Here is a 19,405-nt window from a genome sequence, read left to right on the forward strand (position 1 = left end):
TAAAAGCTGCCCATGAGTTAGAAAAGCCGGGGAAAACCCAACATATACTACATTGATAAAAATTTCATTGAACTGCAAATTGATGGACTCTTTGGAGAACAATTTAGTACACTATGAAACAAATGTATTCATACTCTTTGACTCAAAGGTCCCATTACTAGGAAGGTGCCCCAGAGAACATTATTTTTAAATTTTTTAAATAGATGTTTGTTCAAATATATTTAATCACCTTATTTGTAATTCCCCAAACCTGGAAACCAAAATGTCCTACAAATGAGCCCTGGTTCAGTAAACTGTGGCATACTAAAGTAATAGAATACTATAACACAATTTTTAAAAGATCTTTATGAAATAATAGGAAGCAAAGAAAGCAAAATCAGAAGAGTACACAGCAAGGGCAGCTAGGTGGTGCAGTGGATAAAGCACCAGCCCTGGATTCAGGACCTGAGTTCAAATCCGGCCTCAGTCACTTGACACTTACTAGCTGTGTGACCCTGGGCAAGTCACTTAACCCCCATTGCCCCCCAAAAAAAAAAAAAAAAAAAAAAAAAAAAAAAAGTACACAGTTATTATTTAAAAGACGTACAGGGATAAATGGTCAAGGAAAGGTGAAGGGGGCTTGCAGTAACTGGCAAGCTGCTTATCTGTTCAAACGTAAATAACTAAAAAGTGAATTTAAAAGTTTGTTGATGTTTCAAGTTTAAAAACAAAAACACAACAAAAAACATACTATCTCTGTCCCCCAGTCCCTGCCCCAAAAAAGATTCAGGTGATTTTTCTGTAGCAATACTGCTTCTCCCCACCACATTTATGGATTACAATCAAATTAAATCCACTACTTCCCAGATCATCCTTGAAAAATATGAAACTACAGAATTTCAGAATTTCTCTGTTGTATTTCCTTAGAATTTTTTCCTGGCCTGGTTTCATTCTCGATGTCCTTTTTTTTTTGTTTTGTTTTTTTGTTGTTTGTTTTTTTGTGGGGCAATGAGGGTTAAGTGATTTGTCCAAGGTCACACAGCTAGTAAGTATCAAGTGTCTGAGGCTGGATTTGAACTCAGGTCCTCCTGAATCCAGGGCTGGTGCTTTATCCACTGCGCCACCTAGCTGCCCCTCTCTCCATGCCCTTTTGGGCAATGTATCTGCTAACCCCACTGAGGTAGGCTGGGAAACGTATTTCAATAAATACTAGTAATTTAAGGAAGGAGAGAATGTTAAAATCTGGTGTGTTGGTGGTTAAAAAAAGCTTTCAGGAGGCAGCTAGATGGCACAGTGGATAAAGCACAGGCCCTGGATTCAGGAGGACCTGAATTCAAATCTGGCCTCAGAGACTTGACACTTACTAGCTGTGTGACCCTGGGCAATTCACTTAACCATCATTGCCCTGCAAAAACAAAATTAAAAGAAAAGAAGAAAAGCTTTGAGTATGAGTTGGCCCCTGAGTTGAGACCTTACTGTTGTAAGGAATGTAAGGTGGAGGTGAGGAGGGAATGCATGCCAACTACAGGAGACAGCTTGTCCATAGACACTGAGATAGAAGAGGGGATGTTGAGTTTGGGCAAAGTAGTCCAGTTTGGCTGGAAAATAGTGTGTGAAGAAAATCTGGAATGGTAGGTGGGAGTCATTGTGAAGCTACAGCACAATGCCGAGGAGAGACCAGGCTTTGGAATCAAAGGGCCTGGACTCACATCCCTGCTGTTTACTGTATGACCTGAGCAAGTCACTTTGGGGCCTTAGGCTTCCTCTCTCTAAAAATGAGAGCATGGGACTGGATGAACTCTGAGGGGCCCTTTCAGCTTTCTATCTATGAAAGAATGAAAAGAGCTTCAATGTCCTCTTGTTCAGACAAGCAAGGGAGGAACAGAGGAATTGTTCTTTTACAAAGAGCACGTAGGTGACAACCTTCTCAAGACTTCTAAGATCCATAACCTTTTCTACTTAGCCCCAGAATGACCATGAACTTTGGGAAGACTTAGAGCCAAATCAAAACCCCAAATCTAAACCATAGCCCACCTACTGATTTCACATTCACAGCTAAAACAGGTCCCTGATATTGTCAGGGAATAATTCATTGCTTATTCATTTTCTAAGGACATTCATTTCAGAAATGTAACCATTTGTGATGGAAGTAGTTTCAAAATGTGCACAATTTCCTTATCTCTTGAAATGGCATTTCTTTTCCTTAATGATTTGAAGTTCTCATCATCTCTTGTCCTGTGTTACACTGAAGTGATGAACTCCAAATGTCATCAGGGTGTGGAGTCTTTTTGTCCCTATACTGAAATATGCCAAAATTTGTTTTTCGGTCTTATTGTGAGAGTCAACCTCAGGGCTGCACTGGTATCTATACAATGTTAAAAAGGAAAAACAAAACATAAAAAAACCCCAAAACCTGGAGGAAGACCTCAGGCACACTGGGTAGATCCTTTCTGGGGAATTTATGGGAGGATAAACACAAGAAGCATTCATACAGGATAAGAAGCTATAATGGATTTCAAATTGCACTGTTGTAGGGTAGGGCCCCAAATCAATGAGACAACAGATCCAGTGAAGTATTAAAGCAGTCTTCTTCTTCTTCTTCTGTTGTAAGCATGCCCACCTCAGCAGTATTCCCTCCCCACTTTCTTGCTGTCATTCTGCTATGCCCTATAAAACCAGATAATTAAGTTTGTCAGAATGTCTAGAAGAAGAGTAATCAGGCCTTGAGTAGTTAGGGCCCAGGGGGCATTCCTATGAGAAAGATGCATGAGCTTTCAGTGAATCTATGACACCTCCTTTGTTCTGATAGATGTATTCTTTGGGGAACAGGGGAATAATCTATATGCAAGTCTCTTGGCTGTGCTCTGGATAACCGAGGTTGTTGCCTCTCTAGTTAATTATTATAGTCCTATTTCCATAAATTGGAGAATGAATTGGTGCTGTTCGGGCTCATCTTTCTGGGACTCAGCACTTCCAAATCTATAAAATCAAATGGATTAGGCAACCTGGCAATCTAAAGAGTATGGAAGAAATAGAAGAATTTTAAAAATCTTCCAAAATAGCTATAGTTCTTGCCCCCAAACTGCTTCTTTAACTAATAAAACATGCAATATGATTTTCTATTACATACACATTTCTCCTGAAACAATGAAGAGACAGCTTCCCAAAACCAGATGGGCATTTATTGTCTAAAGTCTGAAGCAGTACAACGAATATTCTTCTGTACAAAGTACACAACAGAACGGTTTAAATACAATTGGGAGAGATGCCCTGGAGTCTCAGTCCAAGGACATGATACAGAAGTTGAACAAACAATTTACAGATACACTAAAAAAATTTTAAAATGTTATCCTTTCCCAAGAGTCCAATGGTGCATTTCTTACAGTAGAGATGAAGGAACATCAGCAAGGTCACAATGGCATTTTATTGCCTTCAATGCTGATTTTCACTGCATGAGCAGATCTGCTTTTTTTCCGTATATCTGTGAATTTCCGCATCTGTTTATCCAATCGACTGATTCCTTTCTTAGAAGTTCCCTGAAACTAACAGATTAAAAAAAGGTTAAGAAAACAGAGAGCAGAAAATGAACACACAGTTTTGTCTTCCAGTAATGGAAACACAGCAGTCAAATTAGGTAGTTCGAAAATTCCAACAAGATGCTTTAGTGCGCTAAAGACTAGCACCACAAATGTGCACAGCAGGTCGTAACAATAATTCACACATATTTGATAATGCATTAGAGCAAAAAGAATGTTTAGTGCCAGTGCTTATTTACTGTTACTTGGTACATGGAAAATTTCCTAAGGTGACTGACTCACAGGTGAAAAGGAAAAAAAGAACAGCCCTTCCCTATTCTCTTTGATTTAAATTAAGCTACACACTAAGACCACTTCAAACTCACAATCCCACAGAACATGGCATGAAAGGAGATAAATCTTACAAGACACTGGGGACATATTATAACTAAGGGGAGAAGAAAATACCGATGAGAAGTTGACAGAATCTAAACAGTAAGAAATGAGTAACAACCACTCTAACATGCTTTAGGTGCAACAACATTTGCAAAGAAAAGGGGCGGGGAGGGGGGGTGGTTGGCGAAGAAATGTATTAATCAAAGGAACTTGACTCCTAAAAATAGTCTGAAATAATGGGCAAAGACAAATTTACCATAATTATGACATTTTAACTTTATCATCTATCTATCCCTAGTTATCCTTTGAATTTAATAGCTCTACTATTGTTTGTTTATAACCTAAAATCATCATATGTAACTCCTAAGTATTCTGATATCCAAGAAAATGATCATTCTAATAAAAAAAGCTGTCTTTTATTAAAAAAGTTATTATCCTAGGCTCCCTGTGGCTTTCCGCCTCCCTGTAGGAGGCTGAAAGAGGATACTCCTAGACTGCACTGTTTATCTCTGAAAGTACAGTTGGTTCCTAAGAGCATGGTGGTTGTGACAATGACTAGGCTTACAATCAAGCACAATTGCTGCCCTAGGACACAGAGAGGAAGGAATATACTTTCCCAAATCAAAGAAATATTCTGTGCCTGACCATATATCTTTACATAAAAGCCATGGAAAACATACCAGTTTATGAGTTGGAAAGCTGAGGTTTGAAAGCAGCTAGGTGGTGCAGTGGATAAAGCCCCAGCCCTGGATTCAGGAGGAGCTGGGTTCAAATCCAGCCTTAGACACTTGACACTAGTTGTGAAATCACTTAACCCTCATTGCCCCAACAACAACAAAAAAAGCCTAGGTTCTAGTCTTGGCTTCCAGCACTAACCAGCATGAGACTTTCAGAAAGTTTCATAACTTCTCTGAACTCATCTGTAAACTTACGGAATCAGACTAGTCTTAACCTGAGGTGTGTAAACTTACGGAATCAGACTAGTTCTTAACCTGAGGTGTGTGAATTTGCTTAAAAAATATTTTAATAATTATTTCAAATCAATAGAACTGATTTCCTTTGTAATTTTACATATTTTATACATTAAAAAAAATTATCCTGTGAAGGGGTCATAGTTTTCACCAGACTAACAAAGGAGATTCATGATGCAAAAAGTTAACTAACTTAACTAAGACTAAGATGATCTCTGAGGTCAAACTCTAAAATTCTATGATCCTTCCCATACTGTAAGTTCTTTGAAGGCAAAGACTATGTAGCAATTCATCTTAATCCAATAAAATGGAAACACACACACAGACAGCACTTAATGCATCTTGACATAACACAGAAGGTACTTCATATATGTTGAGTGAATAAAATTGATGCTTTCCTCTTCAGGCATGATATATATATTCAAATTTGACACTAGATGGCAGCAACTGAGAGGAGAGCTAATCGAAGGATAGAAGGGAGGAGAAAATTCAGAAGTACAAAGAAGAGATTTTGGGTTTTGAGGAAAGGAAAGACAAAAGGAATGAGAGAGGCAGAAAGAAATGGGGGTAAGGGAGAGGAGAGAGATTGCAGGGAAGAAGAGGAAATGAAAAGATGCAAAGAAAGGGAAATGGAGAAAAAAAGAGAGAAGGGGAAAAGAGGGTTTTGGGACCTATACAGAATGTCTTTATTATGTCTATGAAAAGGAATGGGTGTCCATCTCAGTAAGACAAAAAAATTGAAGTTTTTAAAAAGCAAGTTTCTGGGAAAAAAAACAAAAGTAAGTTTCTGAACCTATGATTTTGAATGTCTTACCTCGGTTGTTACCACTCAAAGGCTCAAAAAGACTGCTTGTTAAAAGCATGATTTGAACAAAATCATTCTGAAAGGCACTCACAATATGTAGTCTATAATGATAAATTCAAGGATACTTGAATTTCATGAAATATATGCTAGGGTCATAATCGCATATGGACAAAGTCTGGCATCCCTGGTTAAGAGGATGAATGTACTTTCTTCACTCCATAAATGCTATTAGCTAAAGCACATGCAGGGGGGGTGGGGGTGGGTTCACACTTTCTCAGAGATACCTCTCTGATAAACTCAGGTTTATAAGGGCATCCTGTTGCCTTCAATGCTGAACTTGACAGCCCGATGCATTTTGCTGAGTCGTTTCTGCTCTGCAAATCGCCTCTTGTGTTTTTCCAAGCGGCTTAGGCCTTTTCTAAGAATACCAGGCTAGAAACAGTATTTCAATTAATGGATAAAAGCAAAATTAACTACAGAAATAAAGGACCATTTGGCTAATTTTGTCTAACATTCTATTTTCAATTTAAAGATTCAGATCACACAATTTCAATCCTTAAATTCTCCTAATGGCTTTAATGAAACTGGTGGAGATCATGTCAAAGTAGTTTCACTCAGATTTCTCACTGAAAAGACTGCAGTTTGAAACTGGAACCCTACTCATCTTCACAAATGATCATGTTCATGTTCTCAACAATCTCTGTTGCTTCTTGGTACTTGGTTTGGCTGGATAAGAAAACACTATGCTTTTCTCAACACACATACAGTAGGTGAGACAAGGCAATAAAAGAAAGATCTGTTTTCTCTTTGTGTTGTCACTTACCCTTGATGATTCTACTTCCACATTCCACTTGGGTCTGACAACATAGTCCTTGTTGGAGGGCATTGGTACCCTGGCACGAGCACAGAAGCCAGGGTCTCCAGGTCTAAGAGCTCTGGGATAGGAAAAAGAAACATTCACAATGTCAATGGGTTCCCTTGGGGATTACTTTCAGTTTAGCCTGAGTTTATCTTCTTTGTATATAGCTGTCTACATGTTGTTTTCCCCCTTAGCTCGGGAGCTCCCTGAGAACAAGGAATGTTTTTGTTTCTTCGTATTTCCAATACTTGGCACAGGGCCTGGCACAAGTTACATGCTTACTAAATACTTGGTGACTTGTTAATAGTAGCATTTTCTATAAAAAGTTGGTGTTTTGGGGGGTGGGTGGGATTGGGGAGTAATTGTGAAGGGACAATGAGGTGACGAAAAAATCAATAAAATAACTAAAAAGAAAAAAGAGGAACATTAACAAAATTCTTAAACACCAGAATAGTATTTTCACTATTTCACTTTTTTTTTTTGGGTATCTTCCCTTCAAGCACAGCAGGCAGGGAAATTAAGTTATACCGAATATCTTATATAGAAGAAAAAAAAAGAAAAGCTTACTTTTCCTCTCCTGTCAACACCTTTTCCAGATCTCTTCGTGGTGTCTGACCACCAGAACTATAAAGACAAAAATCAAAGAGTTAAGAGTTTCATATTTTTTTATTATGAAGAAAATCAAGTTGAAACATGGCTTTTCCAATCTATCAGTGTGTCCTTTATTTATACTATGGCATTAAGAAATGCTTTCTGAGCTGAATCTTGGAGAAAAAAAATCTTCATTACTAAATTTCACAGCATTACTTTATAATAGTACTGCTGACTAGGTAGGTAAAATGGAGAAGACAATCATGTTATGATAAGCTTTCATACTTTCTAATGTATGAATAATCACTAACAAGGAGATGGAGATAGAAGCGCAAAGGGTTGCAATGAATGAAATCAGAGCTGGGTGACCTTCTCTTTTACCTGTTCAATCGTCTACGCTGAGGCATTTGTTCCAGATCTCTTTGCTCCCGTTCCTCCCTGGTCATCCCTTTGTAGTTGGAGGTGAGGCCAAAGATAGGCCGAGACCACTCATCTACGATACAAACGAAAGAACAAGCTGTTAAAGACATGTCTACTTGCAATCATAGCAACACTTTCCCCTCTTTTCAAATGGATTATACTCAAAGCCCTCACAACACCCTACCTTTGAAAGTTAAATGATTTTAGGATCATCTTATAGCTGAGCACAACATACAATTTTCTGAATTTGAAGACTCAAAAGGCTGTGGCTACATTAATTCGCTCCCTGACCCCGCCCCTCCTCCAAACCCTCAATCGCCTGTCAGTTTAGTGATACACAATCAGCTTAAAAATAACTCATACTCACATACCCCCTTAAGGTTTGCAAACTGTTTTCCTCAAAACAAATATATAAAATAGGTAATACATGTTTTACAAATTCCTAGAGATGAACCAAGGCTCAAGTAAGTTAAACAACCTACTCATGGGCATGAAACTAACAAAGTGGCAAAAAGTAAATTCAAACCAGGCTACCTAAATCTATCGAGGTACCAAGATTTAACTGAACTCTAGTTGTCTTTATCAATACCCAAGTAAAAGTAGTGTTTGACTCAATGGTCTACTTTCCAATCAAAGGCAACAGATACGGCCTAAGGAAACTTAATGGATTGAAAAAGAAGTCTTTATATACAAATAAAAGCAATTCTTTTATTTTCCTTGTCCCACCCACAAAAAGCCCAAAATTATTCATAATCATATTGCTGAAAAATTGGACACATCTTTGAAATAATAAATAAGTTAAGCTCCACATTTTCAGATGAAATGTTTAGCATGAGAGGTACTCATCAGATGACTAAAACAGGTGGAAAGAAACTTTTTATAAATTCACTGTATTTCTATTTTTGCAAGATGAGACAACTAATATTGGATTTAACATATTACAGAAATTCAACAGGAATCAATGGAGATACAGCCAACGGTTCAGTGCATGAAACACAATCAAGATTTTCCCCTCAGTTTTTAGACAGATGGCTATATATATTAGACAGAAGCTAATACAGAAGAAAAAGTGTTACTTTGAAAAAAATTACATACTGATCAATTTCCCTGCCATGTCTTTGTTGGGTCTGGACTCCTTGGGATGCTTATAGAGATACATCACTGCCCGTCCAATACCACTGTGCTTCAGGGTCTCCTGGCTCACACTAGGTAGCTGGAAATTACAGACACGCACATTCATTAAATAATCGGGAAAACAAGAAGCCTGCTGATCAATTTTTGTGGAACTAAAAGGTACAGTTCATGTCTATAGGCACAAAATTCTACTTCTAGAGTTTGGATACTCTAGACAAGAGTCATGAAGTTACAAGAGTTGGAGGGGAAGGAGAGGAAGGGAAATGGAGGAGTAATTGTGAAATATTATCACCTTTGAATCCAGGTATAAAACAATATTCAAAGCATATACAACACTTGTGGGTAATAAGAGAGCCTATTTACTGGATTCAAAGAAGGGAAAGATATTAAAAAATTTGCTTTTATCTAGAATAAAGGGAAAATTAAGAAGGGCAAAATTTATCAGGTACTTAAAAATTTCAATTCAGTTGTATCAATCAGCTCAGAACTGTTAGCAAATGTTTTTTTTGGTGAGGCAACTGGGGTTAAGTGACTTGCCCAGGGTCACACAGCTAGTAAGTGTTAAGTGTCTGAGGCTGGATTTGAACTCAGGTCCTCCTGAATCCAGGGCTGGTGCTCTATTCCACTGTGTTAGCATAAAATAAAAAAAAAAATAAAGAATACATTAGACAATATCTGAAGATCAAGTCACTACAAATAATGCTCCAACCTCTTGTAGGATCTTTAAAAGTTCCTCCCGAATCTTCAGTGCTGGCAAACTCCTATCTGGTAGAGGTGAAAGCCACTCTTTGATGGCAGACATTACACCACTATCAATGAAAGTTTCTTTAAGGTCCTGCCTGCAAAGAAAAGTTCCAAGAGAAATAATGATTGTGAATCTTAAATAAATGTTTGAATAGATAATATACATGAAACACTTTAAATAACAATTCAAGAGACTATGTAATTATGTCTAGACGAATGGTAAAGACTGTTAAGTTTTGTAGGAATTAAATCTTGGAGCAGTTAACAGCACATAATGAAAATTTGAACTTAGTTAAGCTCTAATATTCTTTTCCAAGATTTGTGACTTTGCCCCTGCACTGACATAGATTGCATTCTCATATGACTTAGTAGATTGGTCTGAAAGTTGCTTGGTCAGAAAATTCATCACTTTAGAGCCAATCTAGAAATAAGCCACTCAAAATTTAGCTAGGCTGGTCCTTGGAGAGATATATGGTCCATCACTGTACCCATGATCTTCATAAAGTCAGAAAAACATTTCTATTTGTAAGACAATAGAAGAACAAGGTACTCACTTTTTAAGGTGCATGACTACAGTAGGCAGTAAAGTTAGTTTCTTCAGTGCTGGCTTTTTTTGATTGTTCAGCTGCCTATCTTCCTATAAAAGTGAAGCAGACAGAATAAATTATTGTTTAAATAGTCACTAGTAATTAAAAAAAATTAAAACTACCTCTCAGTTTTACAATAAAAAATATAAGATTGTTCTCTTCGATATATTTACTGGTCTTCTTATAGATCAGAATGGCAAAGGAAAAAAACTATTTTTATTGAGGTCCAAATAGCTTCCCAAATGGGGGTCAAACATACACAACTATGACCATGTAAGGAAAGCAGTCATTATAAGGTGAGAGCCAAAGAAGAAATTATTTTAATTAAAATGTAGAATAAATCATTAATTTTTCAGACAGTTCACATAATAATACATGCTTTAACAGAAAGCTAGAAAGATCTGTTTTAGACATCAGGAAGAATTTCATAACCCTAAGAAGTGGATGATATTGAAATGTGTGGGATAAGTAAGAATTCTGGCATCTACTTGAAAGATCTAAAAATAAGGCAGCTATATCTACATGGAGAGGTTAGTATTCCACTGATGTAAGGAAATAAATTAGCTTCCATGCCCATTAAAATGATTCTTATATAGAAAAATTTGGGGAAAAAAGGATAAAAAAAATTTGAAACTTCTCAATATACTATTCAAATCTAAGAAAACAAAAACAGATTCCATAACAACCATTTAAAAATATTTTTTACTTAGTGAAAGAGTTCATGACCCATTACTTTATTTTAGATAAATAAAAAAGTTGGAAATGTTTGCATTCTCAAAATTTAGACCAAAAAGGTAGACTATCTGAATAGCGGTTAAATGGAAAACCCCAAAGCTTCTTTAACATAGAGCTCAAAAATACCAACAATCCAATTAGAAATGGAGGAGAAAAAAGATCTATGCTAGAATATGACAAATCTCACCTCAGCCGCTTCATTCATCTTAACAATCATGGCACTAACTACATCATCAGCATCACTAATAAAAGTTCCGCCATCACGATTTCGCCTGCGCTTTCCACTCATGCTCTTCTTACGCTGCAGCATCATCTCAAAATCTGACATGAAGTCCATACTGGAGTCCATGGAAGACAAAATTAGGTATAGTGAAGACGTCAAGAAAACCCCAATAGCATCTTTTCATATGTACAAACTTGCATAAGCATTTTAAATTTCAACTCTGGGATATGCTGTTGACGTGTAGGTACTTAAAAACACAAACCCTCTAATGACATTGTCACCTCTAATAATTTACCACCTGAAAATAAAGATATTCCTTAAACTGATATCCAAGTCCATAGTACCTCCTTAATAATAAGATTCTTTATCTGTGTGTTTTAAACTATGTATAAAAAATGTCAAAAATGTGTTGGGGTTTTTTGGGGGCAATGAATATTTCATGCCTACTGTATATAAGACATTAGGACAGTGCTTTATATAGTAGATGCTTAAGAAATGCTTGTTGAATTGAACTGATCTAGGTGCTTTAGGGGTGCAGAAATAAACCATATAGGGTCTCAAGGAACTTAGTCTAATACAGTAATTTTAGATGAAATACAATCAAATTTTGGATGTTACATATTACTGCAGATAAAAGAAAATTTGTAAATAACGCTGTTTAAGATGCATTTTGCTTACTTAGCATATATGGTATGCTAAGTATAGTATTTGTAAGATAAACAACTTGCTTATTACATGTAGGCACTAACCTCAAGACAAGACAGGCCTTTGAGCCTACAAAAAATTCAAAAAGAGCTGCTCTTACTGAAGGGAAATTGTACATTTGTAAATCTCCTGACCCTTCTGCAGTGGCTTAAATATTTTTTTTTGATAAGCATTTATTTTCTCTTCCTCCTACTGCCTGTCTCTGAACATTGAACAAAAGAAAAAGAAAACCCCATAACATATACTACGTAGTCTGGCAAAACAAACTGCCACATTTTGAAACATGAGTCTCATCCTGCATTTTAAGTCTTATCACTTCTCTGACAGGAGGTGGGCAGAATGTTTCATCTTCAGGCCTTTTGATTCATAGTTATCATTGCAGTGACTGAAGTTCTAAAGTCTTTCAGGGTTGTTTTTTCTCAAATGCATTTATAATAGGCTTTATGGTATAGAGGAAATCATCCTGTGAGGGAGGCAATATAAATATCATTGCTATTTTACAGATGAAAGAATAAAGGAGGTCCAGGGTTTAAGGTCAAATGGTTAGTAAATGTCCAAACTCTGGACTCCAATTCTAGTTTTTCTACTACAAGATGCTTAGGAGCATCGCACTGTGTACTCTGTAGTCTTGGATTTAAGTATCACTTCTACTAAATTGCAGTCAATACGGTCTTAGACAAATCACTTAACCACTGGGTGCCTTAGCTTCTTCTTTAGCATAATGGGGTGATACTATTTGCTTTATGTTTCCTTCACAGGGTTCTTGGGAAAATGAATGACATCACAGATGGTGAAAGTGCTTTGCAAAATAAAGTGTGATTCAAATATAAAATGATGATATTTTGCAACAAAATTTAAAAACAGGACACCACGACATTGCAAAGCCAAACAAGAACATGTACACATTTAGATGCAGGTATGTGGCTCAGTGGCTAGAGTGCTGGGCCTGGAGTCAGGAAGACCTGAGTTCAAATCTAGCCCCCAACACTTACTAGCTGGGTGATCCTGGGCAAGTCCTTAACCTCTGTTTACCTCAGTCTTCTCATCAATGAAGACAATAATAGCACCCACCCCACAGGGTTGCTGTGAAAATAAAGTATTTATAAAAAGTGCTTAGCACAATGCCTGGCACACAGTAAGTTATCCATTATTATTATAATAATTATTATTATGGGTTCAAATCCATTTCAGTGCAAAATATAAAGAAATTAATAATAATACTTGGATCATACTAATCCATATTACTAAGACTAATACTTTCCCCCTTAGTTTCATAGGTAAGCTTAGGGCAGAATAAGTCGGTATTGATAAAAGAGAAAAAAATATGTGGTACTGGTTTGTCCTTTGTATTGCAGATAATCTAGATTTGAAGATTCTGCATTTGTAAACAATGTAAAGACTACACCGACCCAAGCAACTATGATCAAATAATACTACAACCATTATCTCAAATAGGAGAGAAAACAAACTGTTCTCAGTTATAAAAATCTTTTATAAAATACATTTTGCCCACATACGGACTTACTGTTTTCCTCTTTTTATGTTATCATCAGAATCTGAATCATCTGCTGCCTCTTTAACTTGTGTTTCACTTTTCTCTTCTTCCAAATCTTCTTGGTTAAAACCCTAAGTCAGAGGCAGTGCAAGTTAGTTGAAGCGACCCTATTCTTTCTCTGTTTTGGGTATTCTCTCCTACACTTACACTTTCTCTCTCTCATACCCTTGGATGTAAGAGAAATGAGAAAGGAGAATTTTAACAAAGTCAAAGTCACATGCCTATCCTAATTGATGAGGCTTGATGTTATATTTATTGGTCTTTATCCCAATTTGGATCAAGTCAATTGGTCCATAAGCATTGATTACATGCCTACCATGTGCTAAAAGCACTAGGGATATGAAGAAAGTCAAAAGTGGGTCCCTGTTCTCAGGGAGCTCATAGTCTAATCAGAGAAACAACATGTAAATACCTATGGACAAACAAGATATAGACAGGATAAATTGGAGATAATAGAGAAAAGGCACTAGCATTAAGGGTAATAAGGAATGGCTTTCTCATAGAATGAGATTTTGGTTTGGACCTGAAGGAAGCCAGGAGATAGAGATAAGGAGGGAGAATATTCCAAACCTGAAGACCAGTCAAAGAAAATGTCTAGAGTCTGGAGATAACCTTGTGGGTGGAAAAACTAGGTCAGTGTCACTAACTCATAGAGTACTGGGGGGGTTTAGGAAGGATGTAAGGTGCAAAAAGACTGGAAAGGTAAGAAGAGGACAAGTTGTAAAAGGCTTTAAAATCCAAACAAAGGATTTCATATTTAATCCTAGAGATGATAGGAAACCACTAGAGTTTAGTGAACATGAGTGATTTTCTCAGACTTTAGGAAAATCATTTTGACAGTTGAATGGATGATGGATTGTAGTGGGAAGATATTTGAGGCAGGAAAACCAACTAGTAAGCTACTGCAATATGTCTGGTGTAATGATGAGGGCCTACACCAGCCTGGTGGCAGGCTGTGTCAGAGGGAGAAGTGGACATATATGAGATGCGTCTAAGGTAAAATCAACAGAACTTGGCAACAGATTGGATGTGGAGGGCGTGAAATAGATCGAGGAGTCAAGAATGACATCTAGGTTGTGCCTTGGAGGACTAGAGGACACTGGTGCCCATGACAATGACAGGGAATTGGGTAAAGATAGTAAGCTCAGTTTTAGACATGTTAAGATGTCAGAAAACATCCAGTTTGAAATGTTTAATTAGCAGCTGGAGATATGAGTTGAGAGGTTAGGGCTAGATAAACTGATCTGAGAATAAAAAACCCTCAATGTGCTTTAAAAGTAAATGGTTCATATTATACTTACAGTAAATTCTTCTTCTTCTTCATCACCAGATTCTCCAAATATATCTGCTATCAAGTTCCTGTAAAAGATATGAGTTATTTTTGTTTCCTCATTTTCTTTCCTTCCTTCCTTTTTTTTTTTTGGCTAGGGGAGTAGGGTGAAAATTGTGTCTCTTTATCCTGTCCAGGCTGAAAGTACAGTGGTCTTTCATAGGCCTGATCTCACTACTGATGGGCACCAGAGATTTGACTACCTTTGTTTCCACCCCGCTGTGGGCAGCCTGGTAGTTTCCTGCTGTGGGGAGGGGCTTACCATATTGATGCTAGACTCAAAGGGGACACTTGATCAATTTAGTTAACTGTAATTTAGAATTTTCAAGCTCAAATGATCCACCAGTCTCAGCCTCCCTAATAGCAGGAGTTACAGGTGTGCAGCACCACACTGGACTACTTTCTCATTTCCAAAGTATCCAAAAAATCCAGATTCCAGCAGATCATAAAAAGTCAGGATACTGTCATATCACTGTCAGCTTAATAGGCAATCTGGGTGTACATGAGATATACTGTCTTCCTAAACTTTATTTGTAAGAATCCGCTGGAAATTCAAATACATTTAAATTGTCACTTACTCCTCTTCATTTCCTGAATCACTGTCACTCCCAAACAGATCTTTCTCTTCACTTTTCTTGCCAATCTCTTCCTTCCCAGCTTCTTCTTCTTCTTCACTTTCTGATGCTACTGTCTTTTTCTGTCTTTTGGCAGATTTTTCTGATGCAGCATCACTGTCAGAGTCATCTGCATCAGAGACGATGCGCCCCTTCTTTGCAGCTATTAATAAACAAAGTAGTGTTAATGATAATAATAATATTTCTTTGGGGGGGGGCAGGGCAATGAGGGTTAAGTGACTTACCCAAGGTAAGTGTCAAGTGTCTGAGGCTGGATTTGAACTCAGGTTCTCCTGAATCCAAGGCTGGTGCTTTATCCACTGTACCACCTAGCTGCCCCTAATATATTTCTATAGTATTTTATATTTGTCACGTTTTCACACACTTCATCTTATTTAGTTCAGTGCCACAAACATTAATATTAAGCACCTATTGTATATAGCAATATGTTAGGCAATGGGGGAAATAAAAGGCTTAATTTTCCTGCCCTCATGGAACTTACAATCTAGTTAGGGGATATGATACAAAAATTATTAATTTTTTTAAAAAGCACATTAGACAGGTATTAAGTAAGGTCCATAAGAGTATACACACAATCAACTATAGGGACCAAAGAACAATTTACGGAGGAGGTGGTAATTCAAATAGTCCTTAAAAGATTAGCTGGAATTCAACTGATGAAGGTGGTGGAGGAGAGGGGCTGGGATGGGGAGGAAGCTTTCCAGGCACAGGGAAGAGTGTAAATAGAATCAAGAAATAGAGATAAGGGGAAAGACGTTTCAGAGGTGGAATTTAATCAAACTTGTGAGCTTACTGGATGTGAGGTAAGGGAGAGAGAAGAGCCAATGATAAAACCAATGTTCTAAAAATGGGAAAATGGCAGTACCACTGAAATCAGAAAAGCAGGGTTGGGGGGCGGGGGAAGAATAACACGTTTGGCTTTGGACATGTTGAGTTCAATGTTTTCATGGGAAATCCAGGTAGATTTGTCTTCTAGGTAGTTGGAAATGTGAACTGGGATCTCAGAATAGAGGCCAGAGCTACTGCTACAGAAAGGTTCTGTAAAGTGGTAAGAGCTAAGGGCATGAGAATGAAAAAGACTACCAAAGGAGAGCATGTAGGGAAATGGAGGGCCAAGGACATACCCTAGGGTAACCCTCATTTTAAGGATGAAGAACTAGTAAAGGAGACAGAAAAAAATAACAAAGAGGTTACAGAACCAGAAGAACATAGTATCTGAGTATCCAGAAGGAAGGAATACTCAGCGTAATGTGCTGAAAATGGTTTATTCAACTGTATCATGATCATCAAGCATAATCGACCTGAAACATAGTAGGGTAGAGGTGGGAGTAGGGGGTGAGGCGAGGAAGGAACTCCAAAACTTTTATAATAAATGGTCTTTAGGGCTTGAAACAAACACATCCAAATTATGCTGAAAGTGTACCAAACATACTGAAGAGACCCATCAAACCCCCACTCTGGAATCCCTTCCCTTGTCCTTCCGTTTTCCACCCTGCTCATCTCCAATACTTGCTTCCACCATCTGATTTTCCCAATCCTACTGCCAGCTCCACATGGCACAGCAGGAAGTCAAGAAAACATCCTGGATTAACTACATATTGAGGCAATATAACTTCAACTGAGCTCTCACTGACCCATGACAATCCTTTCATTCATTTTTTTCCTTTTATTCATTTTTGATTGACTTCTTTGCCATACTCTTTCTGGTAGCTGTTCCAAAGCTCTTCCCTCAATTATACCCCTACTCTACCCTACCCTACCCTTTAATATATTTTTTTTGAGAAAACTGAGTACAGCTATTCTGAGCTCCCTCATATGCCCTCCCCTCAAACTTCAAAACCTTGGCCCTCACTTATCCTATCCTCCTTTATTGCAGTTCCAGAAGCCATAGATAACTCCTCTACTTGTGCCATTGATGCCAACCTCTTGGTTCTCCTTTGGGACCTTCTATTATCAATTATGCCTACATCATACAGGCTGCTTCTTGATGCCTACAAATGTGTTTGTCTTCCCCATTAAAAAACACAAAACAGGGGCAGCTAGATGGCGCAGTGGTTAAAGCGCTGGCCCTGGATTCAGGAGTACCTGAGTTCAAATCCAGCCTCAGACACTTAACACTTACTAGCTGTGTGACCCTGGGCAAGTCACTTAACCCCCATTGCCCTGCAAAAACCAAAAACCAAAAAAAAAAAAAAAAAACAACACAAAACAAAGGGGCAGCTAGGTGGCACAGTAGATAAAGCATTGGCCCTGGATTCAGAAGGACTTGAGTTCAAATCTGGCCTCAGAACACTTGACACTTATTAGCTGTGTGACCCTGGGCAAGTTGCTCATTGCTCTGCACGAAACAAAACCAAAACCAAAAACCAACCAAAAACCTTCCTTTGACCCTGATCTCAAGTTCTCTTTTTCATCCCTGTTACTACCTAAACCTCTAAGAAGAGTCTATACTTGCTACTTCCACAATTCCTCACCATTCATTGAACTCCTCAGTTCACTAAGCTTTGGCTTCTGTCTCTACCACTCTTCTGAAACTGTTTTCTTACAGGTTCTACTCCATAACCTTTCTGCAGCATCTGACACTGTTGAATACTCCCATGGTCCAGATGCTTTTTTCTTCCCTTCACTTCTACCATACTTTTTTTTCTTTTGCATTAAATCTATTTCTGATTCATGCTTTCTGGCACCTAGGTATGCTTTTCTCTCATTTATTTTCATTTTCTCTGTGTGTACTGGCTACTGCCCTACTGTCTACAAACATGTCCATGTCTCTTCCATTCTCAAAAAAATCCTTACTTGTTCTATCTATCCCTGCTGGCAATCTTAATTATCTATTTCTCCTCTCTTTTACTGCTAAATTCCTTGAGGTCATTTACAACTGGTGCCTCCACTTCCTTTCCTCTCACTGTCTTATTAACTCTTTGCAGACAGGCTTCCAGCCTCATCATTCACCTGAAACTGTTCTCCTCACAGTTACCAATGATCACTTAATTGCCAAATCTGATGGCCTTGTCTCAATTCTCATCTTTCTTGACCTCTCTGCCACCTCTGACATTGTGGATTATTCTCTTCTTGATAGTCACTAGCTTTCTATGACACACTATTCTCTCCTGGTTCACCTCCTACCTCTCTCCTACATTCCTTCTTAGGCTGCTTTGCTGGATCTTCATCCAGGTTGAGTCTGCTAACTTGTGTCATCCAAAGCTCTGTCCTGGGTTCTCTTCTCTTCTTTCTCTAAACTATTTCACTTGGTGATATCATCAGCTCTCCTGGATTTAATTATCTCTAAACTGATGATCTATTATCAGCTCTAACCTTTCTCCTGACCTCCAGTCTCACATCTCCAGCTGCTTTTAGACTTCACAAACTGGATGTTCTGTAGACATCAACTTGTCTAAAACTGAACTCATTATCTTTCTCCCCAAATCCTATCCTCTTCCCAACTTCCCTTAAAATTACTGTGGGGTGGCTAAACAAGCTGTGGTATATGATGGTGATGGAATATTATTGTGCTATAAGAAATGACAAACAGTATGATTTCAGAAAGGTCTGGAAAGACTTCTATGAACTGATGTATAGTGAAGTGAGCAGAACCAAAAGAACACTGTGCACAGAAACAGCAATATTGTTTGATGAAGAACTGTGAATGACTTAACTATTCTCAAGGATCCAAGACGATCCCAAAGGACTATTAATGAAACGTACTATCCACCTCCAAAAAAAGAACTGATATTGATGGAACACAGACTGAAGCATGCTATTTTTCACTTTCTTTCATTTTTTTCTTTTATTCAAGTTTTCTTGAACTAATATGGTAATGTTTTACATAACTGCATATATATATAATTCCCCACCCCACCCCCGCCCCAAATTACTGTGGAAGCACTACCATCTTCTCAATCACCCAGGCTTTGCAACCTAAAAGTTATTCTTGACTCCTTACTCTTCATCCCACCCCTCCAAACCCTTATTCAATTAGCTGTTTAGTCCTGTCAAGTTTACCTTCATAACACTTTCTCTTCTTTGATACTGCCATCACACTGGTGGCAGACCCTGATCACCTCACATCTGGTGTCCTTCCCCTGGAAGGTACTGTTGGGCTAAGTAGTCAAGAAGAGAATATACTTCTGTTCCAATGTCCAAAGAAAGTCAACTTCTTTAAGATAGATCAGATGTCATTTGACTCTGTCTCCACTGTTTCATCTCAAACCACTCAGTTGA

General features: G+C 37.9%; 1 protein-coding gene across 3 annotated transcripts in view; it reads right to left on the reverse strand.

Moving 5' to 3' along the window:
• Positions 1-3,139: 3,139 nt before the first annotated feature.
• The window catches only part of IWS1 (interacts with SUPT6H, CTD assembly factor 1), a 39,382-nt gene continuing 23,116 nt past the window's right edge, over positions 3,140-19,405 (reverse strand). For 2 of the 3 annotated variants that reach the window (XM_043994311.1, XM_043994309.1), the window contains 11 exons: positions 15,128-15,326; positions 14,521-14,578; positions 13,190-13,290; positions 10,924-11,074; positions 9,969-10,051; positions 9,380-9,509; positions 8,632-8,749; positions 7,498-7,609; positions 7,093-7,149; positions 6,490-6,601; positions 3,140-3,521 (listed from right to left, as the gene is read on the reverse strand). In XM_043994311.1, coding sequence (XP_043850246.1) covers positions 3,390-3,521; positions 6,490-6,601; positions 7,093-7,149; positions 7,498-7,609; positions 8,632-8,749; positions 9,380-9,509; positions 9,969-10,051; positions 10,924-11,074; positions 13,190-13,290; positions 14,521-14,578; positions 15,128-15,326 — 1,253 coding nt within the window. In that variant the 3' untranslated portion in view covers positions 3,140-3,389. Of the gene's footprint in view, positions 3,522-5,950; positions 6,099-6,489; positions 6,602-7,092; positions 7,150-7,497; positions 7,610-8,631; positions 8,750-9,379; positions 9,510-9,968; positions 10,052-10,923; positions 11,075-13,189; positions 13,291-14,520; positions 14,579-15,127; positions 15,327-19,405 lie in introns of all 3 variants that reach the window. The other variant, XM_043994310.1, reaches the window with a different exon arrangement.

The sequence above is a fragment of the Dromiciops gliroides genome, chromosome 3 (assembly GCF_019393635.1).
Source record: "Dromiciops gliroides isolate mDroGli1 chromosome 3, mDroGli1.pri, whole genome shotgun sequence".
Classification (NCBI taxonomy): Eukaryota; Metazoa; Chordata; class Mammalia; order Microbiotheria; family Microbiotheriidae; genus Dromiciops; species Dromiciops gliroides.